The 26,532-nt window shown below is 44.5% G+C and overlaps 11 protein-coding genes across 11 annotated transcripts; 4 read left to right on the top strand and 7 right to left on the bottom strand.

Moving 5' to 3' along the window:
* Window positions 1-107: 107 nt before the first annotated feature.
* V865_008202 (uncharacterized protein) lies at window positions 108-3,197 on the bottom strand (the record flags this gene model as incomplete). The annotated part of the gene is made up of 6 exons (XM_066231939.1): window positions 108-155; window positions 227-404; window positions 470-534; window positions 592-2,887; window positions 2,941-3,021; window positions 3,103-3,197. The coding sequence occupies 6 exons, from the start codon at window positions 3,195-3,197 to the stop codon at window positions 108-110; spliced, it is 2,763 nt and encodes a 920-aa protein (XP_066088036.1).
* A 787-nt stretch (window positions 3,198-3,984) lies between these two features.
* V865_008201 (40S ribosomal protein S16) lies at window positions 3,985-4,827 on the bottom strand (the record flags this gene model as incomplete). Its single annotated transcript, XM_066231938.1, has 4 exons — window positions 3,985-3,996; window positions 4,064-4,211; window positions 4,347-4,496; window positions 4,715-4,827. The coding sequence occupies 4 exons, from the start codon at window positions 4,825-4,827 to the stop codon at window positions 3,985-3,987; spliced, it is 423 nt and encodes a 140-aa protein (XP_066088035.1).
* A 1,098-nt stretch (window positions 4,828-5,925) lies between these two features.
* On the bottom strand, window positions 5,926-6,788 carry V865_008200 (uncharacterized protein; the record flags this gene model as incomplete). Its single annotated transcript, XM_066231937.1, has 4 exons — window positions 5,926-6,017; window positions 6,109-6,242; window positions 6,329-6,421; window positions 6,496-6,788. The coding sequence occupies 4 exons, from the start codon at window positions 6,786-6,788 to the stop codon at window positions 5,926-5,928; spliced, it is 612 nt and encodes a 203-aa protein (XP_066088034.1).
* A 944-nt stretch (window positions 6,789-7,732) lies between these two features.
* V865_008199 (50S ribosomal protein L4) lies at window positions 7,733-9,370 on the top strand (the record flags this gene model as incomplete). The annotated part of the gene is made up of 6 exons (XM_066231936.1): window positions 7,733-7,771; window positions 7,840-8,101; window positions 8,171-8,265; window positions 8,330-8,428; window positions 8,529-8,637; window positions 8,787-9,370. The coding sequence occupies 6 exons, from the start codon at window positions 7,733-7,735 to the stop codon at window positions 9,368-9,370; spliced, it is 1,188 nt and encodes a 395-aa protein (XP_066088033.1).
* A 151-nt stretch (window positions 9,371-9,521) lies between these two features.
* On the bottom strand, window positions 9,522-11,887 carry V865_008198 (uncharacterized protein; the record flags this gene model as incomplete). Its single annotated transcript, XM_066231935.1, has 10 exons — window positions 9,522-10,064; window positions 10,123-10,170; window positions 10,237-10,288; window positions 10,349-10,491; window positions 10,565-10,961; window positions 11,030-11,141; window positions 11,196-11,303; window positions 11,356-11,369; window positions 11,447-11,610; window positions 11,675-11,887. 10 exons carry the CDS (start codon window positions 11,885-11,887, stop codon window positions 9,522-9,524), a joined length of 1,794 nt encoding a protein of 597 aa, XP_066088032.1.
* A 1,841-nt stretch (window positions 11,888-13,728) lies between these two features.
* On the top strand, window positions 13,729-14,844 carry V865_008197 (uncharacterized protein; the record flags this gene model as incomplete). The annotated part of the gene is made up of 2 exons (XM_066231934.1): window positions 13,729-13,824; window positions 13,891-14,844. The coding sequence occupies 2 exons, from the start codon at window positions 13,729-13,731 to the stop codon at window positions 14,842-14,844; spliced, it is 1,050 nt and encodes a 349-aa protein (XP_066088031.1).
* A 392-nt stretch (window positions 14,845-15,236) lies between these two features.
* V865_008196 (uncharacterized protein) lies at window positions 15,237-17,966 on the bottom strand (the record flags this gene model as incomplete). Its single annotated transcript, XM_066231933.1, has 7 exons — window positions 15,237-15,357; window positions 15,430-15,547; window positions 15,608-15,907; window positions 15,973-16,456; window positions 16,515-16,687; window positions 16,738-17,773; window positions 17,856-17,966. The coding sequence occupies 7 exons, from the start codon at window positions 17,964-17,966 to the stop codon at window positions 15,237-15,239; spliced, it is 2,343 nt and encodes a 780-aa protein (XP_066088030.1).
* A 386-nt stretch (window positions 17,967-18,352) lies between these two features.
* V865_008195 (uncharacterized protein) lies at window positions 18,353-20,406 on the top strand (the record flags this gene model as incomplete). The annotated part of the gene is made up of 13 exons (XM_066231932.1): window positions 18,353-18,837; window positions 18,895-18,920; window positions 18,981-19,006; window positions 19,062-19,121; window positions 19,186-19,209; window positions 19,274-19,359; window positions 19,426-19,483; window positions 19,544-19,746; window positions 19,816-19,895; window positions 19,958-19,998; window positions 20,067-20,185; window positions 20,246-20,293; window positions 20,367-20,406. The coding sequence occupies 13 exons, from the start codon at window positions 18,353-18,355 to the stop codon at window positions 20,404-20,406; spliced, it is 1,296 nt and encodes a 431-aa protein (XP_066088029.1).
* A 302-nt stretch (window positions 20,407-20,708) lies between these two features.
* On the bottom strand, window positions 20,709-22,574 carry V865_008194 (uncharacterized protein; the record flags this gene model as incomplete). The annotated part of the gene is made up of 4 exons (XM_066231931.1): window positions 20,709-20,834; window positions 20,916-21,878; window positions 21,981-22,315; window positions 22,403-22,574. The coding sequence occupies 4 exons, from the start codon at window positions 22,572-22,574 to the stop codon at window positions 20,709-20,711; spliced, it is 1,596 nt and encodes a 531-aa protein (XP_066088028.1).
* A 257-nt stretch (window positions 22,575-22,831) lies between these two features.
* On the top strand, window positions 22,832-25,034 carry V865_008193 (uncharacterized protein; the record flags this gene model as incomplete). The annotated part of the gene is made up of 13 exons (XM_066231930.1): window positions 22,832-23,026; window positions 23,094-23,106; window positions 23,175-23,188; window positions 23,279-23,418; window positions 23,480-23,563; window positions 23,628-23,713; window positions 23,803-23,912; window positions 23,998-24,123; window positions 24,181-24,503; window positions 24,578-24,589; window positions 24,649-24,721; window positions 24,806-24,871; window positions 24,927-25,034. 13 exons carry the CDS (start codon window positions 22,832-22,834, stop codon window positions 25,032-25,034), a joined length of 1,350 nt encoding a protein of 449 aa, XP_066088027.1.
* A 259-nt stretch (window positions 25,035-25,293) lies between these two features.
* Window positions 25,294-26,505, bottom strand: V865_008192 (uncharacterized protein; the record flags this gene model as incomplete). Its single annotated transcript, XM_066231929.1, has 3 exons — window positions 25,294-25,754; window positions 25,840-26,079; window positions 26,265-26,505. 3 exons carry the CDS (start codon window positions 26,503-26,505, stop codon window positions 25,294-25,296), a joined length of 942 nt encoding a protein of 313 aa, XP_066088026.1.
* Between the last annotated feature and the right edge of the window lie 27 nt (window positions 26,506-26,532).

The following is a 26,532-nucleotide window of genomic DNA, read 5'->3' as shown; positions in this document are numbered from 1 at the left end:
ACATGTATGTTAAGGTATATATTCCATCCAGTATAAACAAGTAAATATAGTAAAGGTATCTTCGTCATTTGTTACAAAATCATGTCTGTTCATTTCGTCATGCATCATCAATCCATCATATCATTATCGATCGTCTCTTCGCCATGTACTCTGACCTGTATCACATGCAGACCAAGTCATTAGCTAAACTCTTAATTATGAAACCGAAGCTCGTGGTCGGACTCACTCTATATAAACAAGTGAAATCACCTCCATGATTATCTTCCACCTTGAAAATGACTATACCAATCTTGATACCCAACGATTGGATCTCATCGGATATGGGGAAAGTCTGGATGTTAGATATCGAGTTGATATCATATTGTAACGTCGTGAGTGGTAGATGATCAGGTGGAGATTCGGATCTGGCGAACAATGGTCTCGGTGTCAATACACAACCCGAAGGGCAAAGGAAAAAGATGACACCCACCCGTTCTTCTCATTCCACCATTCTTGCAATTTCCTCTTATCATCCTCATTATCCACTACTCCCATCTACGATGATGATCAAATTATCAGCATCTCGCATCATATTGCAATAGATTTACTCACCACTTTGACAGTCTTCGGCGCAGTAGTCATATCCAGAGCCAACTCCCTCGGGGCATGTTCCAAAGTGATATCGGTAACTTTGATTCTCCTAGTCAACATGACCCCCAAGCTACCTTGTGAACCCTTGAAAGGCCAACAGCTTCCTACCGACGTATCGGGATGTAATGCAGTAGCGGGGGGTCGACCTTGTACATCTTTCGAACCCAATACGAACTTGCCGAATCTCGATGCGGACGAAAGAATCAAGGTATCAGAAGTTAATTGAGGTATTACCCTTGCTCCAGCTGTGAACAATGCATAATCCGTTCGAGCGATCGTATCTTTCGAATACCGAAGTAAGGCAGCATCGATAAGTTCGTTGAATAATGATGTGAGATCTTCCCCTTTGGATGACTTGATGGTAACACTTGCTGGTTGCGATGCTTTAGACTTACTGGATGACGATGAAGAGGAAGAGATGGAGGACATTTCCGATCGAATCGATTGTAATTCGTGATGTAATATATCCTGGAACATGTCTTTCGATAGATATTCCGTTGATTTCCCATTGAAGACTTCCTCAGCCCATGCTCTCACTCTCCCTTCATCCATATCGACCCCACCCTTTGACGATGAGAGAGCTCGCTTGACCATCGCCTCGGTATCCATCGCCTCGGTATCCGTACGAGATATCATAACCTTCTTCATCTCGCTCCAGAATCTTGGGTCGATATCCACTGTACCTCGGGAGTTGATCTTGATAGGTAAATTGTCAGGTAGGATCTTCTCCAAGGCAGCTCGTAACCTTCCATCATCCAATGCGTCTGAGACTTTCTTCTCCACCGCTCCGACTCTAGTCTTTAAATCTTGCACTTCTCGATCGATTCCGCCTAACGAGTTGACCTTATCTTGTGTGGACCCAATCGTATGATCAAACTTTCCTACCCTATCTCCCAATCCTCTGACTTCAGCCCTCAAGGCATCGAAGGAACTCTGTAAGCCTTTCACACCTTTATCTTCTTCGCTGCGCATGGTTTCCACTCGTTTACTCTCTACCATCAAAGCATTCTCCAGATCATCTACCCTTCCTAGCATGTTATGCGTGAACTGTTTATTCTCCGCTTCTCCGTTACTTATGGACCTCAGCATCTCTGATATATCCGCTGTGACTTGCTCTAAGGATGTAATCCTGGCGGCTACCTCATCGATAGAGCTAGGTGGAGCATCTGGAGCTCTATATACGCCTTTGCTTCTCCAGGGCGCGTCTAAAGCTCTGAGAGCGAGGTTAAGAGCTAACATGGCACCAAGGTACTTCCACCAATCTTGTTTCAAGCGTCGTAAAATACCTTGACTGGATCCGAATATTCGTTCGGCCGGACGGATGAGTATCGAATGGAGGAGATTGACCACTGAATCTACGATGTACTGTAATCCCAATACCACACCGTGCAGGATGTTCGTGATGATAGTTCGGATTGTTCCAGGTACTCTTCGACGAGGATGAAAGGTGGGTGCAGGGGATTTACGTTGTGATCTCGGACTAAATGCTCGAAGAAGCTCGACAGGTGTAGGTGATCTCGCTCGATAAGTGGATCCATGCCCATTGGGAACTTCCATAAACGGTGATACAGCTCTTTGAGAGTGGTGATCCTGCTCTAGCTCTCCATTCTGCTGGTACTGGGAATCATCTTCGTCACTTCCTTCCGCACAGCTCTTCACTCCCTTCTTTCTCTGTCGAGGTTGAATACCTAGACCCATCCCCAGATACCCTTCTCCTCTTTCTTCCCTTTTACCTCTTGTCCCCGCTCTTCCATCTAACGCACCAGTCCTGACCACACCTTCGCCTTCACCTCCCGAATCAGATCCATAGATCTCATCGTCCTCTGCAGGTCGATAAGGTAAATCTTCAGCAAAGGATTTATTGCCCCTTTTCTTCTTCGAGTTCCCATCCGATATCCGAGGTTTCGCTTTGGCTTTTTGAGCTTGAAGCCTTTTGACATAATCATCTTCTTCGGCATAGCTGTAGCTCTCTCCTGAACCGTTACCCGGACCACCAAGAGATGAGAACGAATTGTATGCACCGGAATTATCGAAATCGCCGTTCTCATCTTCGGTAGATCTGAGAAAGAATCGGACGGGGGATAATGCTCTTGCAGCTGATTGTAATGATTCGGAGGGTGATTTGGCTCGCTGTGACCCTGCTCGTTGGGATCGATTTGATGGAGGTTTGTATGCGGATGCCGAAGTGTGGGATTGGAAGGATTGTTCAGGAGGAGGTAAATGACCTGTTTGGGCGGCATGAAATGCTGCGGCGATGCTAGTGAAATACATGATCAGCTTGACTGATGTGCTGGAGATATGAGGACTCACTTGACACTCGTATCTTTCAACCCTATCGATGCGCTGGTGGTAGCTTTCTTCCCGCGAGGATTGGGCACTTTGAAGGACGTGCTATAAATATGCGTCAATATGAGTCAACCTGATTTGGTAGCACATGCAGCAGGTTTAGGATGAAAGATAGTCGTAACTCACCTTGTGATGCTCTCATTATCCCAATCATCGTCCCCTCTATTACTTCTCAGACTCCTCGCCGGCGAAGGGGGCGGTATTGATCGTCTAGGAGGCATAATTCACGTATGGTACTGAGATGAGAATGAGGAAAATCAGGTTGGGTGATGTATGGATGGATTGCAGGTGGCAACTAAGGACTGTGATGCTCTACAAGCATATATGGTGTGACGGATGAGTCGAACGAAGCTAAGAAGTGGGTTGGTCGTCAAGGAAAGTAATGTTGTTTCTTGTTTGTTTGTTGATTGTTTTTCCGAAACACTTGAGAGCGCGTGAATCGAGATGAACCGTCTGTGATTGACAGGATAGGGTATAGGGCTGATGAGATTATGAGGGAGTGTGATGATAGTAAGAGGAGAAGACGGGGGTTGGAATATGAGAAGAAGTGAACATGCTTTCAGGTGCTCGTCATGGATTCCAAACGCAACATGAACACCCACATCAGACGCAATCAACTCGCGAACATGACATGACTTTTGACTTGATTTCATAGGGTCAGTGCGCGAATGCCACGTGGCTCCCCTGGACACACCGTACATGGTCAACATGGTACAGGCATGAGCAGCGTATCGATGATCAACTCCATCGTCAAGACCGAGGTGGATAATGCGAGCAATCTTCTTATCGGACAAATAGCGAGTCAGAGGACAAGGGATTACCACTGGTCTGACACACCCAACATCTATATTTTGTCATGATATACATCTCACACCAAATAAACCAACCGACCAAAGAAATCCTTTTCCACCTTCCATATATATCCCACAAAAGCCACTGCTCCACTTTTGAATGACTGCTTGTAGGTGTATATACAGAGATAGGAAAGATGTATGATTGACGAATGACTTATCGGTAAGACTATAGAACAGAAAAGTATCATTAGCATAATGATCATACCTGATCGGTCAATGGCAGATGAACCCACCTTTTGTCGTCTTGCTCTGGCACCACGACCACCGAACTTCTTGGGTTCCATTCGTCGGGGATCAGCAACGAGGAGGGTTCGGTCGTAGGCGATGAGGGTCTTTTTGAGTTCGAGGGCAGAAGCGGCATCTTCGTTCTTGGCGTAGAAGCTGTATGAGGTATGCAACAGTCAGCACAATCATCTTCTTGATCCAACATTCAAACACATCCAACCAAAACAGATTGACGCTGTGACGTTCTCTCCATCCGATCCTGCTCTAGACGGAGACGGAATGTTCACTCACGCAACAATACCCTTGGCGATGGCTTGTCGGAGAGCGTAAAGTTGAGATACGTGACCACCACCTTTTACTCTAAGTCTGATATCGAGGTTGGCGAGCTTCTCAGGACCAACGACGAGGATAGGTTCGTAGACCTTGTATCGGAGGACGACACTGTGGTTTACATTGGATTAGCATATAATTTCTTCTATCTTCACACCTGATGCGATCCCTCCTCTTTCTTCATATTCTGATATTCCCCTTGCTTCGCTCCCAGCTCATTCGTTCCGATATCTTTCCGAGACCTTTCCTTGGTCATTCCATTCTACCCTGCCAGCCCTAGCTATTACACCTTCCATCCTACGGTAGTCCTCAATAAAATCCATACTCACGGCTCAACGAGGGAGATAGGAGATCCGTTCAATCTAACGAGACCTCGACCGGGGGTGACGTGAGCCACGGCGGTGGCAGTCTTCTTCTTGCCGAAAGTTTGAACGGCTGACATTTTTCTATATTGATTGTATCCAAATTTTATCCCAACAACAAATAGGCAGTCCCAACAGTGAGATTTATCGAGTTGACGAGATATCGAAGAAGAGCGAGGGAGATGGGGAGAAAGCGATGAACCTAGTCAGCAATGGTCCTCTTTGGGCGATCAAGGTATAAGTATAGATATATGATACTCACAATCTTGCTGTGTAGGAGAGAAGAAAAAACCTCTAATTCGACGAAAACCTTGAAATTCAATTATGCAGGATGGTAGGATGGGATGCAGCAACGAGGCCTTGGTGCAAAGCGAGTGACCTGCATGCATGCAACAACAGTATGAGCATGAGACTATGAGTGTGGCACATTTCTCCGCGGTGATACCATCACCATAATAACAGCTGTGGCATGTGGTTTAACGCCGATGGCACACAGATTTATCACCGATATGCACGGCATCACCACTAGGTCCGACGGAGTGAGTCCGGCGATTTCACGATCAGCCTTTGTAACTCGTGCTTACTGATCCCATCTTCTATCCGTTCAAGACATCATTCAAGCATCATGCAGCACCGATATCCAGAAAAACCATACTATTAAATACTTCTCAGATGACATGGCCCATGGATTGAGTCTGAAAGCGATAACTTAAGCTGTAAGGAATAGCATAATACTGGAATTCATATCATCATGTACGTTCATCACACCTCACAAAATCATCAATCGTATCTCTGCGCACCTGCTCTTGCACCTCGATCAGATGTTTTCATATATCATTCATGCCCATAAAAATAAATATACCACAACGGATATCCCTTCTTCCCATCCATTCCATTGATCCTTGGTATATACTAAACGATGTGGATCATCCCGTTCCAGAGAGATGATCCAATCTTACTAACCCCGTTAGAGAGGGTTTATACAGTTTATACTGCAAGGAAGAATTCAGAGGAGAAGAAGGTTATTGATCGAAACGCTGTTGAAAGCGTATGAAAAAGTATATTTACAACATACAAATAAATAAAAAAACAAAATATCCTTCAAGAGGATGGATGAAAAAGTGAAATTACAGAACTAGGATACTAGGCTATAAGCGATTCTTGACTAAGAGTGTGACTTAGTAGTATCTAGTATGACCATTTGCTGGCCAACCGTAAGCTCCAACAGGAGAGGCTGATCCACCGATAGCAGCACCGGAAGAAGCGTCACCTACAAACCCACCCATCCATCATCAGCTCAGCGTTTACCCGTTCCCCGATGAAAAGATACATAGATTGGAGGTAGGAAAACGAAGACTTACCACCATCACCGGCATTTCCACTTGCGATATTCAACGCATCGAGGTTACCAGCAGCAGCGGTGTTATCGTAATCGTAGTACCATCTACCATTGGAGTAGTATGGAGTGTAAGGTCCAGCATTGTTATTTTGGTTGCTACCATTTATCACACATATATATAAGCTGAATCTACTCAAACCATTACTTGACACTGATTTCATAAAGGGAAATAGTATACTTACATGTTACCACCATTGGTATTTCCACCTACACCTGAATAGGCACTACCACCATTGGAGGTGCTAACGACCGGCTGACCGTTAACGTAGGAGACACTAATAAAATGAAATCGCCGTTTCAGCTAACTAACTCCTCACGAAAAAGAGGGATTAGCTGAGTGATGACTTACGTAGTAGCACCTGTACCTCCCAAGGCAGTACCAGAAGTGGCTTTACCTCCATCTCCTGCATTACCAGAAGCCACTCCAAGGATGTCATCTCCACCTGCCAAACCACCCTGTTGGGCTGAATTGTTTTCAGCAAGAGAACCACCGACGGCAGATCCTCCTGCTCCGGTATATGCCGAACCACCATCTCTTGCTACTACTACACCCCCAACGGAGTTAGGGACGACAGGAGCAGCAGAGACGAGAATGGCAGAAGCGGAGATGGCGTAAAGAGCAAAAGTAATGGTAGTTCTCATCTTGTCTTGTTTGTTGTTTGTTGTTTGTTGTTTGTTGTAAATAATTGATTGATGTGAACGAGTGTAATGAGCTTTTAAAGCTTAAGAAGTGACTTTGATTGATTTGATTTGTGGATTTGTGGGCTCTTTACAAAAGAAAATAAAAGTGTTATAGAAGCTTTATCAAAAGGCTGGAACTTGAAATAGTTGTAGTAACGAAAATAAAATAAAATAGTAAATTGGGCAGGAAAGCGAATGAATATACAAAAAACGAGCGAAATGAATTTGTGAATGAAGAAGGAAAAGAAGGGGTCTATCGGGAGTCAGAGTGGTTTATATATCTTTCGAGAACAAAGATACCAATATCTTTCTGTCATCTAGTTTACATGTGTGTATCTCCGACAATAGCATTGTCAAACCGACTGAACTAGTCTAGTCGCAAGTTACTGAATGCAGATACATGCAGACTCATTCATATTGTTTATCATTCCCTTCTCTTGTCATTCATTCATATTCGAAACAAGGCTTGAAGTCAAGTCAAGGCAAGTCTTGCTTTACCCGATAGTCATACTTGCCACATTCAGTAAACGTGTTGAAAACTAAATGAGGTAAGGTCTCACAGATGAATTCAGTACGAGGATCGTCAGCATTCGACAGAGAATCTAATGAACGTTCCGTGAGAATGGCATTCTACATGGGCAGCGTATCATATTGGGCTCATAGCCCCTATTGTACTTTGCATGAGTCGACGGAGCAAGAGGATCTATCTACCTGATCGCCATACTGGTCTTTCAGATTGGTTGATATGGCGGAGATGTCCGCTTTTGCACCTCAAAGCTCGAGATTCAGATCCTGTTGGACCCTTCAACTTCGTAAAAGTTGGTTTTCCACTTTGCTCCTTTTTGAGATATACATCGTCCGATAACAACGTCAATCACTCTTATTTCAGATACAATCACAACAATATGAAATCTGCCGCCCGATTGATACCATCTCTATCTCAGGTAGGCTATCTTCGCATGGCCGAAAGCTTGAATTAGGACTTCAGCTCACTTCCTTTTATCTCCAATAGCCTTTGAGATCTTCTTCTCGACCTATATCACGTACGATCCTCTCCCGAACCGTTTTAGCAGGACCTAGCAGATTACCCAGATTCTACGCTACTACATCTAATGTCTCACCGACTACCGCCCAACCCTCACCATTAGCTGAGAATGTTGAGACAGCATTAGAAGGAGAGGAGCTGGAAGAGGATTTACCTTCAAATATCAATTTTGAGGAATTATCGGAAGAGGCTGATGAGAGTATTGACAGAGCTTTGGGATATGGCAATGGTATGTTGTTTCCTCACCTATCCCTTATTGACATGCAAGATTCTCAAGCTAATATGAAGATTGCTGTAGAATTCTCTTCGATTAGATCAAATTCACAATTCGATCCTATCCTCTTACCCATCTCTTCTTTAGCTTCTTCCACCCCAACCCTCCCATCTGAATCAGTAAGTCAACTTACTACTGGCGCAGGATACCCAGGTTCAATGCTGACGGGTCATGTCGTTCTAGGGTCTCGTCGTTTCTCTTCCACCGGATATATTCGCACAACCCATCAGGAGAGATATCTTACATAGATGTGTGGTCTGGTACCTTTCCTTATTACGATCTGTAAGTACCTGCTGACCTCGCCATGTTCTGTGATCTGTGATGGTCGGATTGAAGCAGAATTAGAATGAGAACGAAGCTGACTTGTTTGTCGACGACGTAGGGAACGAAAAGTACCAAATCGAGATCAACGGTCAACTACTCTGGAAGGAAATTGAGACCTCAAAAGGGTACTGGTAGAGCGAGAGTGGGAGATGCAAGTAGTGGTACCCGTGAGTCATATCTCATATCGCTCTGTGTTGTGCGCCATCATGCTCCCAATCATTTGATGAAATAAGGGAATGAAGAGACATCAATCAAATGATACATCGAGGTATGTTGTATTAAGCAAATGCTGATGACCCACTCGCATGATTCACAGGACGAGGAGGTGCCCCCATCCATCCAATCTTCCCTAAAGATTGGTCCCAGAAATTACCCCGTAAGATCAGATACCTAGGATTGAAAATCGCCTTATCGTCCAAATTGAATTCCGGTCTATTGAGGGTAGTGGATAATCTCAATGAGGGAGAATGGAAGGGTACGAACGAAGCTTCAAGAGCATTATCCAACGAAGTGGTGAAGATCGAGAACCCAACCGATCTTGAACCTATCATCTCTTCCTCTTCTTCTGAACAATCTACTACTCCCCAAGAAACCCAAGAAGAATTCCAAGTAATCAATAAATTTGGACCATCTAAAGATCTATCAATCTTATTCGTTTACTCACCTGAGAAATTACATGATGAAGGATTATGGAATTTCCATAAATCGATAAGGAACATACCGGGATTGGAGTTGATCTCAACAGATGAACTACAAGTGTATCATGTGTTGAAATACAAGTGGTTGGTCATGGAGGGTACAGCTATCGATGCGATTTCGGGCGTACAGGATTTACAAGATGAATTGGAGTTGGTACCGGAACAATTGAATGAGGGAGAACCATCAAGAGTGATTGTGTAATCTAGGATAGAGTTTAGTAGAAATTGATGCTTTTTTCTTGAGATGGATGGCATCGTAGGTTCAAAGTCAAGTAGAACCCAAATATGCATTGATGTTATACTATAACAAATTCAACATCGATCAAGTAACACAAAGTACATCTTCTAACAATCTACCTACTAGATTTCCTCGGAGTAGTTTCACCAGACTTCGTCTCATGCAAATCTTCATGTTCGACACCTTCGTACTCCCCAAATCCATCATCTCCATCTCCATCATCCACGAAAGGGTTTTCTCTTTTCCCATCATCTTGATCATCTGCTGTACCACCTTGTATCCTATCTCTTTCATGTTCTCCCTCATGAATATCCTCCTCTTCATCACCTAACAAACCTCTTCTTTCACCTGTACCACCTCTCATCCCACCTACACCCTTTCCTTTTCCTTTTTCGGTCCCTTTCAGTTCGTCATCCGAGGCATCACTTACACTCCCCACTTCCCACAATACATCTCTAGGTTCTACTACACCATCCGACAGAGCGTCAATATCATCTCCGTCGTACTTGGATGACGATGGTCCAGATTCAGCATCCGTCACTCCCGATTGTGTCCTGGCGTGATTTTGAGGTCTCAGGCGCATCGAGTTGGAAGGTTGGGCAGAGACGGTATATGGGTCAGGAGCAGCTTTGGCGGATGATTTTAGTGATAGTAATACCTAGATGAATAAATGTTCAGCTTGATTTGGTTGAAAACTAGGTTTCGATACAACTTACCACTCCAGAGATCAAGACGGCTATAGAGATGAACACGGCAACCAAGACCTGTGACATAGAGACGTCAGTTCGTCCTAGGCGCGGCGCAGTTTGTCTCATCACATGCAAGCTCACCCATCGAGCGTATTGGCCTGTCTCGTTGTAAAAGATCAACGAATTGATGAAGCTGTCATAGGAACCGTATAAGCTACTTCGTCATCCCTGCAAAAGGTTCAGAATGGCTTACCCCAACACAGTGTACCCTGCGTAGAAGAGAGGTACCACCACGACGGTATCTGCGCATTTAAGTGCCCTATCCAGACATACAATCTGCAATACAGCAGTGATGATCACCAGAAGTAAGGTGATCATGGCGGATGGGTGTACGAGCTATAGACAGACATAAGTAAAAATCTCCATATGTAAATTACAACTAGGACTCAATGAAAGTATGAGAACTTACAGGATGTCCAGGTAAACCAAAGAGTTTTACAGCAGCTTTGGTAAATACCAAACATAATCCCGCTAGACTACCGCCCGTCACAGCCCATCCCATACCCTGCAGCCAAGTTAATCTAGCATCATCGGTTCTCGCAAAGAAAGCTTCTAATCTCCTGACAGCGATGTTCTCGATTCCTTTGACAGATTTTGAGATCCGCTTGAAGAAGGATCTAATTGCATTTGTAGATTTGGGTCGAGAAGTGGGAAGTTCAAGAGTTGGTGAGGGTAAAGGGGAAAAAGAAGCTCTTGAGGCTAGGAGTGAAGCGAATAGAGACGAGACGAGGTATGTAGATGCCGTGAAGAGGACAATGAACAGGAAATAAACCAGCCAGGATGCTCGAGACCATAGTGAGTTCAGTCTATTTGCGTCGAAAGTCAGTCTAGGCTTTTTTAGCCAATGTGACATGGTAATGGTAAATGAGCTTACCGTTCGATATCCAGAGATTGGGTTAATCCATGATTTATACTAGAGAATATGATAATCAAAATGACACCAAGGATGATAATGATAGTACCGTGTATATCAGTGGGAGTGACGGCTATGGCATTAATCAGCATAGGTCAACCACGAGGCAGCATACGGTCCAGCTTACGAGTCCCAACAAGCCAGTAAGCAAATAAGAAGTTGAACACCAATGAGGAGCTTCCCAAGGGTGCTACCCAATCTGGACGCAGATACCGCAAAGCCAATGGAGAACCAACTGATCATCATGATCAGCTACGTCACTACTACTCCATCTTAAGATGACTTACAGACTTGTGATGCGCTGTCAAGGATTCAAACGGATCAACAACGGGTATATGGCTTTGAGGAATTATCTTCAGAGTGAATTTAAAAGCTTACATATACATTCCCATTCCACTCAGCCACAATATCCTCATCCACTCCTTCTTCCTCTGCCTCTTCGGTATACTCTGTTGTCTCACATGGTCCAACTTCGTCAGATTCAACCCTAGAGCATTGAACACCGAAGCGACTAGCACAATCAGTAGACCAATGAACGTATTCTAGATACCCTTGTCCCGTCAGTCCAGTATACACCAAGGGGGGAACCTCGAGCAGGTGACATACCAGTACATAACTCCCCTCTGAATCTGATATCGTACCTATATCGGGATCCGATATGGTCGAATTGTCAAATACGTCGAATGGACTGGTCCCATTCGGATAATCGAATCCTATTCCTATAGAGTTATCTGCGGTGGAAGTCGATATGATGTCTAGCAATGTGGACGTAGCTGATATTATGTCATCGAGAGTTGGAGTGGCTGTTATCTCGTCCATGGTGGACTGTCAATGTATCTTTGGTGGTGAGAGATGAGGAATGTGGACTGGGAATTGAAAGATTCAAGGATTGACGTCTGACGATGACATGGACATGGCCGAGTCCGGTAACACAACCGCACTATCAAGGCACGGCTGCAACAACGTGGTTCCACGTGTTTGTCAGATCAGTCCCTTGCAAGTCACTTGTACCCAGGTCTGGGCGACAAACCCGACCCATGCTATTTGTTTTTCGTCTTTTCAGACCAGATCTCCACGAGAGAGAAGGAAGCAACGGGATGGACGATAGGACGAGATCTCATCTGTCCGACACCTAAGTTATTGCCCCCGCATCTTCAGGATACTGTGAATGTCTCACTTCGATCGATCCTCATTGCAAGCTTCGCTCGTGTTCATGTTTACAGTCGGTACAAATGTCAGGTTCAGCTTTGTCTCATATCCATAGTTTGTATCTTTTGATTAATGTGACCACCGAAAGAATAACCCATGACATCTCCCAACCTGAGATCCACTCGTTTCATCACGTTCACAATCACGTGCCCATTAGCATGGATCCTGACTTGCAGGACGCACCTTCGATCACATGTCTCAGATCTCATCCATACAAAAAGCGATATGTCTAAATTGACATGTTTGGTAGTGTTTCATTCAAGTCTAAGGTATACCTCCGGTACGGGTATCAGCAGATCACCTTTCTCAGCTCACATAGCTGAAACGTTCCTTCGAAAGAGACTTGTGGGAACCGAACTAATTCTTTGCAAGTTGCATAACAGCTTTCTTCGGCATGGTAGGCCACCTTCATCCAGTGATTGCAATAAACGTGAGAGCCGGCAGGTCGATCTCATTCCCATTACGTTGGTAAGAGTAGATCAAACTTGATCCCGTAGCGTAAAGAGCTTTACAATTAATTATGGGGAAGAGTAAGAGAGTAAGCAAGGAGTGGTGGGTGTGGTGGTGCCTAAACATCCCACCAATTCCAGACCAAAGTGTTTTCTTCTTTTCTTTCTGTTCTCCCCACTGTACCTATCACGTTGTTTTTCTGTTTCGCAATACAGTATTTCGGGTCTGAAGATAACACAATGTACGGGATAGTACCTCTTTTTCTTCCTCTTTACTAAAGAGTCTCATCGCGCCGTCGATAGCCATCGTTCATATGAGGTAAAAAGAAGAAGACCAAATACTGTAATGCCATAAATTGTACGTGATTATCCCATAAACTAAATGTCAGTGGCACACGCGCTGGGCGATAAGAACAAGTGGGTGTAGATCAAAGCACACTACGGTACAGTACGGTATGAGACCTTCTTATCAGGAAACTTAAACAGGACGTACATACTCCCATGTGGCGTGTAAAAGATTTACGCAACTTTATCGAGTGTGGTATGCTAAATGTCTTATGTTTGATCCCTGAATTACCAAATCTACCCCAGAAACTTGTCATAGACAAGAGAGAAGGGGGAGATCTGACATGTGGATATACATACTACATGTGAGAGTGATCTACCGTAACCTGTATAGTACCCTTGCCCTACTTTGGCTGTACCGCACCTTACTGTAACCTTATTACCTCTACCTTGCCCTGTCAAGGAACTGGAACAGAACAGGTCTAAAGGAAGGAAGTGCGTAATGCATACCGATTCTGGGATCTCCTTGTTCCAGCCGACTTGACGGAGCATCGTCGTTTCTGCTACAAGGCGACTTATATATATAACACGAAGGAGGTTGACCATTTTACAACCGACTGTTATCATCACTCTGTAAATCTGATTGACTACATCATATTGAAGGATTCCAAAGACAAGACACATCACTGTAACATACCCTAATAGACATTTTCAACCATGGTTCTAGGTATATATCTGAACTCTCCAGCCTCAGATCAAGAATCACCAATAATAATCGAAGACGAGATAGACCTATGGACCCTTTCCACGGCGGTAAGTCACATCTTATTATCTAGTTTACCATTGGTGGCTTACATATCACTTGATCAATACCAATAGCCAAAGACGATATGGAAAAGATCACTGAAGATCAGTGAACTCTCACCTGAGTTCGAATTATCCATCCCGACGTTCCCTTACCCCATTGAAGCACAAGGAGAATGCAGTCAATCCAGCTTGGGATTACTTAACGTACCCTGCCTCGAATCGATATCAATGTCCCGTATAACTTCAGCAGAAGAGGAGGAAGATCCATTTGGATATTCAGACATCCTATCTTCGTTCCCTTCCACCCGACGTCCTTCCGTTAGTGCTTTGGATACAGACATGGATATAGAGCAATGTCCACCTTCACCTATATTACGTCCTACGAGCTGTCTACGAGATTCTATCGACTGTTTACAACTCAATGCATATCCAAGGACCCAAATGGACATGGATATGGAAGATGATGATGATTATATGTCGGAATCATCTTTTGGTCATTCCCCATGTTTCCACCTCTATTCTGATCGTATATCCCAGTTCGAATCACCGATATCAGATGTAGGATCAGAATCAAGCTTGGAAGAATTGATCATAACGCCTTTTTCAGATATCTTAAATCTACCTCACTACCATCACTACATCCAAGACGATTATCCTTCACAACCCGAAGATGTAGGAGGGGAAGGATATTCTCAACCCAGGTTCGGAAGTGGTAGTTATCCTACTAGTCCGGACTGTATGGGTCTAGGTATCAACTTTGGTTCTCCTTCACCTTCCACAACTCCTTCTGGTCCTCGACAGGAAACCCTCCATGAAGATGTATCTATGCCAATGCCAGCTCCAGTAACGATCAGGGGTAAATCAATCGATTGGTCAACATTCCGTATAAACCTCCTTTCCAATTCTGATGACACCTCACTAACGTCGGATACAGAAGAAGAAAATATAGATGTATACATGTCGGATAGATCGGGGGGACTACAGAGTTCTCCTATAACTTATTACAGTCCTCTATGTCGTAACTAATCGTGTAGTGTGTAGTAATACTTGTCTCTCTTGTTATATCGTTATATCGCATGTTGTTGTACATCCGAAGTAGTTAAGAAACCCGAAGAGGAAATCGAGGTTGTAGTTATATCACGATTGATAATGTGGGGAATTCATGTATGTATATGTAATACACATTGTAATGTATGGAGCTCAATATTGTATGATGATACATATGAATGACGTTACACGATACACAGTATTGGACGTTACAACTAATGAAGGGTATGATATGTGTTTAGGATGTAACCGAGGGGTTATGAATGAAGTTGAACGATATACGATAAGGGAATGATACTTTGAAGAGCGAGGCATACATTAGGTAATCGAGACCACATACAATACGGCCATAGCTGTGAAGAATGATAGCCTCATGATCTAGAAATTGATACCATCAGAGGTGCCTCTTCTCTAGGCTTGAAGCCTAAATGATCGACCAATACTCTTTTAGCCAGGTATTCTTGACCTTCTTCGGTCGATCTCCCATTCCTCCTACAATACAAAGTATCGAATTTTCAGTCAAGTCAATGTTTGACACCTGGTGGCAAGTCTAGGGGAACTCACGGGACCGAGAAAGTTTGAGCGCCGATTGTCACTTCGCTAACGACCTCGGGAATCCCTTCGTACATGATACTTTGTTCATGATATCCTGGAGGAGGCCTCCCCGTTCTAGAGCAGTAACCTATCGCCAAGCAGACTTGCTGAGTTGAGAACGGAAAAACGGTCTTGCATATCAACTCACCTGCTAATTCACTTTGCCAATTAAGCTTATAAGCTTTCACCGGAATAGCCATATTACCTTCAACAGGTTGAGGCGGTCTCACGATAATCTCCTTAGGCTGCTCTTCAACAATAGGGTTGATGGTTCGTGACGCGGGAGGCAAAAAGCTTTCCTTGAGCCATTCCATAAACCCAACTACGTTGAGGTCCAATGCTTTCTGACACACGGCATTTTGAGCTTCTTCGGCGTAAGTGTGAGTGCTCGGTTCTTGGTATAACCTGACATTTCCAGGCGAACCAATCGTTAGAGTACAGCCAAATTCTACATATGAGAGGCGTTAGTTTCTAAATTTCCCTCCTTGTTGGCTTTCGTGAGAACTAGCTTACTATTGGTAAATGGTTCCCAATTAGACGAAAAAGATGCGGGGTTAGGTATATCGACGCCTCCGGGACCGAGTGTTCGATGAAGTGCATCCATGAAGAGTTGGAATGACGTCTTGCTTCTTTCTGTAAGCTCAGTATGGGGAGGTCCAATCGTCGGAGTAGCGATTGGGTTCACTCCAAGGTCATCTTCATCGATTTGAATCTCGAAACTTTGTGCCTCGGAATCAGGCTGCAGTTTTGTTTCATGAGACTGAGAAGGCTCATGGAGCACCATCCTTTGAAGTCCAGGATGAAGAGGTTGGAATTGATTGCGAGAATCGTTCTGAGCGGAGTAAACGTTAGTCATTCCAGTGTTTGGATTGGCATTAGCATTGTCTTCATCTTCATCGTCGCTCTCTTGGACCTCTCGAATGCCATTGGGAGCTAGGACCCAAGCGAGAGCATCTTCAGAGATGCACTTGACCAGAGTGGTGTTCTGGGCGTCGGCCTATCACCATCATCCCATGAGCTTACACTGATAGGAAATTTGGTCTCTACGACCTTACCTTGAGTTTTCTGGGCTCACCAGCCCACTTTTTGACTCCACCTATAGCTTCCACAGCAGCCACGTATTCCTTTTTCCATTGATTTTTAGGCAAGCTTCGAAACAAGGGATGTCCAGTGATGGTTGGATGGGTCGAGGGAAGTACGAGGGTAAGCTGAGCCGTCCATAGTGTCTCTAGATGTAGGTCGTCAGCTATGTCAATATCTACGTTGAGAGCGACCAACCTTGACCCTGATGTTGAGGCAAGATCTTCTCATAGTCCCATTTTATGACCGGTTGAAGGTGAGATTCGAGAGAATGGATCATCGAGTTCCAAACTCTCGCAGGATGCGCAATCGCCAAAGGTGGTAGATCCGGATTCAGGGATATGGTATGAGGACCAATATTAGCTTTTATACCTTCTCCGTCACCTCCTTGAGGTATTTGAGCTTGAGTGGACCATGGTTCTCGAATCATCGGAATATCACATCCTGCTTCACTGACTACAACAATGGTATCTCCATCCTCATCACTTTCGAAAGACGTGTTTCCAATCACACCTCGACCAAAATCTTGTCCTCCCATAAGCGTTCGACCATATCCGTCCCTTGATCTTCCTTCTCCCAAGCCGTCTAGTCGGATATGCTCGGATGAGAATCGGTCGTGTCTGCCGTAGTCGTCATTTGAAGTAAAGCTGATTGAGTTTTCCCTTTTGACTCGAGGAGCAGGAGCAGGAGTACCGAAGGTTGACCTTTCATAAGTGCTTCGCCCAGATTGAGAGTGGTTGGTCATGAGAAGATGGTTGTTCTGTGTCTTCCAGACATCCTCCTGGTTGGAGTTGGGGATTCGAGAAATATCCCTATGCCTCCAATCTTTTGAAAAATGACTTTGAAAGGCATACTTGAATATGTCATCTGTTTCTTGACTTTGCCGGGAAGTAGGTGTGGCATGGTCCGAACGAACCTCTTCTCCTTCGGAAGTAGGAGAGACCACCATATACGGGTGCACAGGTGATTTAGTCGGTACGACACTCTCCTTCTTGATCTCTTCTTTCTGGTCGTTGTCACCGTTCAGAGAGGCTTTGAAGTTGAGAGCCGCTCGTTGATTATCGTCATCGCTATGACCGATGATCTCTGATCCTTCAGATTTCGATTCAGATGTTATTCCATCTTGCGAGTTGGGAAAGCCAATATCAGATGTGACCACTCCTGATCGATGATAAGGGGAATGAGTGTATCGTCCTTGACCACCTCTGGAGGAGGCTCTTGATCGGTGCGGGAACTGAGATAGAAGGTCAACATGACAATGAAATGGGTGAAATTCATTCAAGAGCAGCAGTATCCAGAATATCTGGGGGACTTACCATATTATGTCCTCTTCTTCCTCCTCCGGCCAAGTAGGCTTGTCTGATCTGGATAGAAGAGGGGGTATTGCTAGGTTGAAAAGAAGGTGCGGTGGGAGACAGGCGGCTCATCGTGACGGATAACGGAACGCGTACTAGTGATCAGGGATAGGGAGAATGAGGAAAGGAAAGAGTATCTCAGAAAGATGCGTATGTCACTTTGAGCTGCAACACCCGTTTATCATCCATCGGTAGGAGGGTAAGGTGGACATGGAAAGTGGAGGCAACAACACTGAAACAAAGTGGAGGTAAACAAAGTCGAGTGGTTGACGTCAACCTGATTTTGATTTGGTTGTACGCACTGACCACCTCTCATCCATGTATGTCTGCCTTCCTTCTCACTTACATCTTCCCACCCACCGTCCACTTAGATCCACAGTCAGAGTCATCACCCCGACAGCTACCACCACCGTCTCATTCCCAGGTGCATAGTCGCATCGATCAACATGTCATCCACAATGCCACCTCCACCTCGTAGACGATCGGCTCGTCTCTCAATCAAATCCGAACCCGCCGAGGATGAACATCAGGAAGAGGAGGAAGAAGACGTGAAGCCTCATCCAGCTAAAAAAGCTAAGGGCCGATCTCGCAAATCAGCTGCATCGAATTCGAACAAGAAGAAAGCAATCAAGATCGAACAAGAAGCTACCGATGCCGATACATCGAATCAAGTGGATGTCAAACCCACCCAAGAAGAACTCCCAGCTCCTGTGCCCAAGAAAGCAAGTAGGAAGAGGAAAAACTATGTGTCGAGCACCACTGTCAAAATTGAGCCTGGATCTTCGGAACCAGGACCCAGTCAACCTGTTGTCGAAGCTGGACCCAGCCAAGTCAAAGTGAAAGCGGAGAAAACCAAATCACCTGCTAAAGGCAAAGAGAAGAAAGTGAAGGTGGAGAAAATTGTCGATCCCAAGAAGGCTAGGATGGCAAGATTGAGAGAAAAGTGAGTGAATCGTATAATGACCTCTTGCCAATTAGCTAACAAAACATCTCTTCGCAGATGTCCCAAGAATATTGTTGATCGATGTGAGTTAGCTGGACCACTCCCGGAATCCCAAATCGAAAGAGAGCTGATATCAAGTATAGATAAAAGAGCTATATCGCAAAGAATGGTAAGCTATCGTTTCAGCGACAGCTGACAGAGTGATAGTTGAAAAGTGATATTAGTTTATGCTCGAACGCGAAAGAGTGGGCGATGGTAACCATCAATATGAGCAATTCAAAGTGGTATGTATTACCAATAGATTCCTGATAGTTTACGAGCTCTGATTCAAATGCTCAAATGTAATAGCTCGGATCCACTGGTAACGTCTATGTGAGCTGACGATCGCTGACGATCTGGCACTAGAGAGGATCACTAGCTGACCTCAGGTGTTTAGACAGTCAACATTGGTACTATCCCTCGATGTGACTGCCCGGATAATCTTAAGGGCAATAAGCCCTGTAAACATATTATCTTTGTTTTGTAAGTAACAAAGTGCTCAGTCCTCTTGTGTCATGGCATATATGCTGATTCCTGCTATGGTAACAGTATCAAAGTGTTGAAAGTACCGGATGATTCGTCTATTTGGTTCCAAATGTCATTGACCGTAAATTGGGATTTCAACCCCTACGCTGCTCCATGTGATCTGACATTGTTTGTCCCGTAGCCCGAAGAAGTAGAACAAGTGTTCAATACGTCACCTCCGACACCTAACGGATCAGTCACGGTCAATGTCAAAGTGCATAAAGCGTATCTTCACGCTACAGGAAGAGGAGGCGAGGATGAAGAAGTGGTCACGGGCATTGCCAAAGAGATCAAGGATGGTTCGGACGGAAAGAAGATGGATGCTGTTGGCGAAGACTGTCCAGTGTCCGTGTCTGCTAAATCTCTCTCGTTGCAGTATAGGGAAACCTAGCTGATGATTTTATCATCACGCAGATGTTACGAAGAGATGGCGCAGGAGGATGTAGATGGGAAGAAATTGGTATATGATGAGACTTTGACTGGTTGTGGCAAACGTCAGTTTTTCTCCTGCTCTCCTCTCAAATGAGACATAGCTGATATTCTGCAACTGAACCAGCGCTTCATACCGAATGTTTCAACATGTGGGCAATGACCGCGGTGAGTCGTTTGATAGCACTACAAGTGCTGGATCCATTACAGAGCCTAATGAATTGGATCGATTTCAGACAACCAAAGGCAACGACGTCACCTGTGTATGGTGTCGATCTCCCTGGCCGACAGAAGATGGTGGAGCAGGTAAGGGTAAAGGCAAAGCTAGCGGTGCGCAATACTCTTCAATGGGATAGTGAGTTGCCAACTCTCCGTTGGATATTAGGCCTGAACCCTGCTGACACTGGGTGATCAGTCTCAACATGGCTGCCGAAGCCGGTATGTCCCGTGAGCGAGACGTCAGGTGAGTGGTCCCGCAATCTCAGCTGTTCGTACTCTGGGTGGTGTAGACAGTAAGCTGACATTGGATGTCTCAGTACATATCATTGGGGCCATCGTTACAGAAACTCTGATTGAGTGAGTCGCGTGAAAGAAATACGAAGAACTTTTCAGAATGGCCAAAACCCGGTCTGCGCTTGAAGTAGAACTACCAGAGGAAAGGCGATATATGTTTTGATGAATATGAATTTTTCGTCTTGTGTTTAACGATATTGATGACTTTACATTTTGTATTTTATATGATTATATATGAAGATTATGAACTCGAATATGTATTGTAATGAAAAATGTTTATATGGTTGATGCTGGGTATCTTGTACTACTTACCTCGTCCTACAGTCCGACAGAGATCTCACCAGTACTAATCGATCATATTTGGATTATGATGAAGCAATCATGAAATAGAGCAGATCATTCCATTTGTTTAGAGTCGAATTGATCAATACCCTTTCGTTGATCGATAATGTCATCGCCATATATTGGTATTTATCTGATGGTGAGAGATCCTAATCGTCCATGAAGATATTCTCAACTGCTGCCCTCGACGCTCAATTGAAAGAAAGAATGATCGTGATGACTCAACTTACATCTCGCATCTTGAACAATTCATCTTCACCCAAGTCAGATCTATACATCCTTCCCACCCTCTTCTTGAGCAGGTCTATAACCTGCTGGATCACTTCCACCGAATCATCTATCAGAAGCGTATCATAGTCTGTATATTCTTCATCGATCGATATCTTCCAAATCGATTCTATCTGCTCGATAGCTTGTACCAGTAATCCCAGATCCTCGGCTTTGAGATCTTCTTCTCCCTTCCTTCGCGATCGTATCTGATCTAACCACAGTAGACTGAATATATTGATTGAGATCCTCCCTGATTGATCTAGGTTCAACAATATCGGATGCTGTTCATTCCTCCCACACAGTATCCTTTCTTCCTCATCTTCGTCGTCTGCAGAATCTTGATGGGTGAAATCGTTCAGAGCTTGATCCACTAATTCCCAGTATCCCTCAGACTCCCCTTCTCCTTTCAAGTGAAGGTCCTCCAAATCCCAGACCAAACCATCTCCCGTATATTCATCACCTAAAAATCCCCATTCAACCAGCAATTTCGCATCGCTCAACCCATCTCCATACGAATTCCATACCTCCTCTCCCTTCTTTACTATTGGCCTTTCGACTCTCAGTTCAATAGTATCTTGCGGTTCATCTTCTATCCTTTGTATGTCCCTGGGGATTAGATGAAGTAGACGATAAGCTATCCCCTGTGAATTGGTTATATCGTGTTCTGGACAGGTCTTCAATGATCCACAAAGATGACATACAAAGTCGTCTGACGATAGAGAGGTGTTGGGTTGAGTAGGGTGGTGGTTTAAGATATCTGCGAATGGGCATAGCGCGATAAGGTGATATAGGTCTATCATAAATGCCCGAGTGGAAATGAGGCTGAAAGCGTGATAGAATGCTTGGATTGGGGAGGATTCGGGGTGAGAGGAAGTGGGAGGGAGATGAGATGAGTAATGCGAATAGAATGCATGGAGATCTGTCTAGTAGTATATTCACAATCAGCGAAATGACCGATCGAACAGTGGTGGATCACAGTCGGATCATTAGAGAAAGACCCAGAAGAGATAGATAGATATACTTACCAGTCCCAGCCCCTGCTCTTCCCTCACTCTCAGCTCCCTCTCGGCTCCCGTCCCCCTCAACCACTTCTTAGCTTCCTTTCCATCCTCATCGCATACTTCTGGAAGATCCCAAAAGATCGGTAATCCAATGATATCCCTAGGCAACGATTGGAGGTATCCATAGAACGGGGATCTCTCTCCTAGGCGAAACTCGTGTAAGAGACATAGAGATAGGTGTAGAATCGTGATCGAATTCATAGACCCCTCATTACAAGAGCCGGACGAGGGTAGAGGTGGGAGAGGAGGAAGTGACGAGGTGCGGTGGGATAAGATGGATGTTTTGGGTATGGAACATACTACGTCACAGTCAGCTCACTTTTTGTTACATTCACTGTACCAGAAATTTTCCCGACCAGATGATTATGCAAGTGAACTGGACTTACTCAGCTCTCCTATATCCATCGCACGTCCGGATATCAATCTCCATCCATCACCATCTTCCATATCGACGATCTTCAAGCTGTCATCTCTGATGATACCCTGTCTGTCTAGCCATTCTTTCAGAATCTCCTTCGAAGGAGGAGGCCAGTTGGAGAATAGGCCATGAGGTGTCATATCGAGAGCCGCATCATGCTTTGCACAAGTATGATGTGGTAAAGTGACAACAGCAAAATGTTGATCGTGGATGATTTTCGCAAAGTGAATTTGGTGATATCGGATAAACAATCTTCAGCTATTTATCCGAGCTGATAACCGGCTCGAAAGATCCGAAGAACAAGATCAAGAACAAGAACAAGATCAAGATCAAGATGAAAACAACTGGAACTGATACTCATACTGCTCGTTCGCATTATACAACCACAGCAGTGATCATGATCTGTAGGGCAATAAACCCAGCAAGGAGCCTGCTTCGGGCAGAATTGTTCATTCCAGCTTCATCACTCTATCCAATCCCGTATCGCTCGTATTCATCCCCTTCCACCAATGTTGATGATCGTCCGTTAGCTGGTATAAAGGTTGTAGACCTTACTAGGGTGTTGGCTGGTCCATTGGCTACGATGATGCTGGTGAGGGACCGTTCCACCTTTTCTCTCATATACCATTAGGACTGACACGCTCCATACCGTCAAGTAGTCGGATCTAGGAGGTGAGTAAAGATTCCGGTTATAAAGGTGGAATCTTGATTTATACTGAACCTGTGTGTGGTCAAAATAGCCGATGTGGTTAAGGTATGTTCAAGTCTCGCATCTTACAACTCAAGGGCTTTCCATGACTGTAACAAATTATGTAACTTGCTTATCTCAATTACTTCATATCAGATTGAGACGCCCAAACACGGGGACGACACACGATCATGGCTTCCACCTTCAGCTTCATTCCCTCAGGAAGGGACTTACCCCAGACCTGACCTACCTCCTGAATCAGCCTATTTCCTCCAAGCTAACCGGAATAAGAGATCGTATGTGAAGGCGAATACGTGAACATGAGACGCACTTTCTGATTCGTATTGGGTTATACAGACTAACGCTCAACCTCAAGTCTGAAAAAGGGAAAGAAGTTATACGGAGATTGGTGAAAGATGCGGATGTGTTGGTTGAGAATTAGTATGCTTTGCTCCCCCTAAACCCATTGCGGAAATGTATGTACGTCGAGCTGATTGTAGATCAGTGTACCGGGTAAATTGGACAAATTCGGATTGGCATATGAACAGGTTAAATCTTTAAATCCCAAATTGGTGTACTGCTCAATTACTGGTATGTCATTGCCCATTTTGACATCGCTGATTCCAACTCTAAGTCGATATAATGATCAAGCTGACTGACCTAATCTTGATGTCGTATAGGATATGGGTCGACGGGACCTTATGCGAAGTTCCCAGGATACGACGTAGTGATAGAAGCTGAAGCTGGGTTGATGCATATTACCGGTGAGAAAGGTGGTAAACCTGTTAAAGTGGGTTGTATCGGTCTGATCTTGGCCTTGGAAATATATTCATGATCTAAAACTAAAGACGTACTGACCTGGTATTTGACAACAGGTCGGAGTAGCGGTGACTGATATTCTGACGGGACATTATGCTCAGTCGGGTATCTTAGCTGCGTTGTTGAAAAGGGGTAAGACAGGTGTAGGGTCCAGAGTCGAAGTCAGCTTGTTCGAGAGTCAGGTCAGTCCCAAGAATTTTCTGATTATCGTTCTCATGCTGAACAACCTATGTTACCAGATCGCCTCTCTGGCTAATATAGGTTCCAACTACCTTATATCGGGCCAAGAAGCTACCCGATGGGGTACATCCCATCCTTCGATCGTTCCGTATCAGGTGTTTCCCACGAAAGACTCCTTCATCATGCTTTCTGCGGGAAATGATATTCAATTCTCTATCCTTTGTTCGCCTACTGTGCTAGACAGAATGGATTGGGTAAATGACGAGAGGTTTGCGAAGAACTCGAACAGGGTGGAGAATCGAGATGAGCTCGTGAGACTGATTGAGCAGGCGTTGAGTGAAAGGACAACGGAAGAATGGTGTGAGAGGTTCAAGGGCAAAGGGTGAGTCGAAATGGGACCGAAATTATACAGCAGATCATTGATTAGCTGATCATATGGGTTGCCAAACATCTCAGCTTTCCTTTTGCGTGAGTTGGACGAGATCCGAGAAAATAATTGAATGACGCAGCTGATGGACGACGTCCAGCCCAATCAACAACATAGCTCAAACTTTTGCTCATCCTCAATCAATAGCAAGGCAGGTAGTCGAAGAGATAGAGGTGAGTATTCGAGAGCTGACCAATCGGGTGTTATGGTCATGATGAATTTCAATCCGAAGCTGAATAGATCAATGGTGATTACAGCATCCTCGGGCGGGTAAAATCAAATTAGCAGCTGCGGCGACCTCGTACGACGGCATGAAACCCAAGGTGAGCTACACAGTCTGGAGTCAGCGGTGAAGAAGCTGACAGTTGGATAATTCAGCTATACCGGCCTCCTCCCTACTTGGGTCAACATACGGACGAGATCTTAATGGAGCTTGGATATGAGGAGCACGAAGTAAGGAAGATGAAGGAAGAGGGGGTGGTGTGATCAGGATCTCCGAAGATTGAATGCTGAAGCTATCAAGATGAAACTGAAGAAAGGTAAAACCGAACATGGAAAGATTAGGATGTAACATAGATACATCAAGTTCTGCCCGTTTGAGGTATGTTGTAGGGATGTCATGTTCGAGGTATCCAACGCTCATAGCAATAGAATGTTATTCAACAGTCGCATGCTAAAATTGCTATATTTGATAACACCCTTCTATGATTACATCTACGTGTGATCAATACAATCGCTATTCATACTAACTCTTCACACCTCCATCTGAGACTTCCACCTCCTTCATCTCACCTTTCTCTCTATCCCATCTATGTAAATTACCTTTACCCACATTATAATTATAATAATTTTCTGTTGCATATTTGACTATCCCCTTTCTAAACGTTATATTGATTCTACCTTTTGCTGATTTCCTCTTAGGTATTGAATGTTCCCATTCATGTTGAGTTTTACCTTTCATTACTACCATATCACCATCTTGTAGCACAAACTTCTCAACCGCCACTGAATTACCTGTACGAGGATGATTCTTATAATTTATATGTCTGAGTAAGAAATCCCTAGGATGACCCAGTGTCAGAGAGGCGATAGTTGGATTAGGACCCAGGAAGGATTCCGAATCTGAATGATAAGAGATGGAATCGTTGCCTGAGGAATAATAGTTGACGAGACAGAAATTGAATTGAGATGAGGTGACTTGTTCGACTATTCAACGGCAAATCATTATAATCCGCCTTATGGGTGAGATACAACATTGAGATTTGATCCCTTAAAGAAGGCCATCACTCACCTTTCCTCATCAACCTCTCCAATACCTCTGGTATAGCCCTAGGTCTACATTTCATATATCCCGACCAAGGTATATCCGTCGAATCTTTACCGAATACCGTCGTATACCTAGGTGTATTGATATTGATCCCTCGTACCATGTATTTCACTCTATACCACGGTAAGTTGTCCAGCAAGAAACTCATCAGTTCCTTACTTGAGGATTTATCTATGAACGACTTGTAATAGACTAGATCAAGGTCTGTTGTGGGATTGTGTATGATTTTAGGATTGAGGTTGAACCTCATCGGCTGAAGGGAAGGGGATGGGGGGGGGGGTATGACGATAGGATGGTTGTATGTTTTGTTTGGAGGCGGGTGATATGGGTGTTGAGGTGGGGCCAAGATGGATCAAGATCCAAGTCTGTCGATGTCGATTTGGAAGTACCATTCTGACACAAATCGACGGCTCTGCCTTTGCCTTTGTCGAGTGTAGTGATCGATTTGGGAAGTTCGGGGTTTTCGTCGTCATCCAGTACAATGGGTTTATATTCTTGTCCACTACCCTCTGAAATATGTATTTTGGTGATAATCGGTGAAGGGACATTCTTCGGCTTCAGGAAAGCAGCTAGACTAGCTTGTCGCTTGGATGATCTGGGTGAAATAGTAGAATCGGATGAACGTTTCATATTTGGACGGTTGGCCGTAACGGTAGC

The sequence above is a fragment of the Kwoniella europaea genome, chromosome 3 (genome assembly GCF_036810445.1).
Source record: "Kwoniella europaea PYCC6329 chromosome 3, complete sequence".
NCBI classification, from domain to species: Eukaryota; Fungi; Basidiomycota; class Tremellomycetes; order Tremellales; family Cryptococcaceae; genus Kwoniella; species Kwoniella europaea.
The sequence above is the reverse complement of the archived record's forward strand: the minus strand, read 5'-3'. Positions and strand labels throughout refer to the sequence as shown.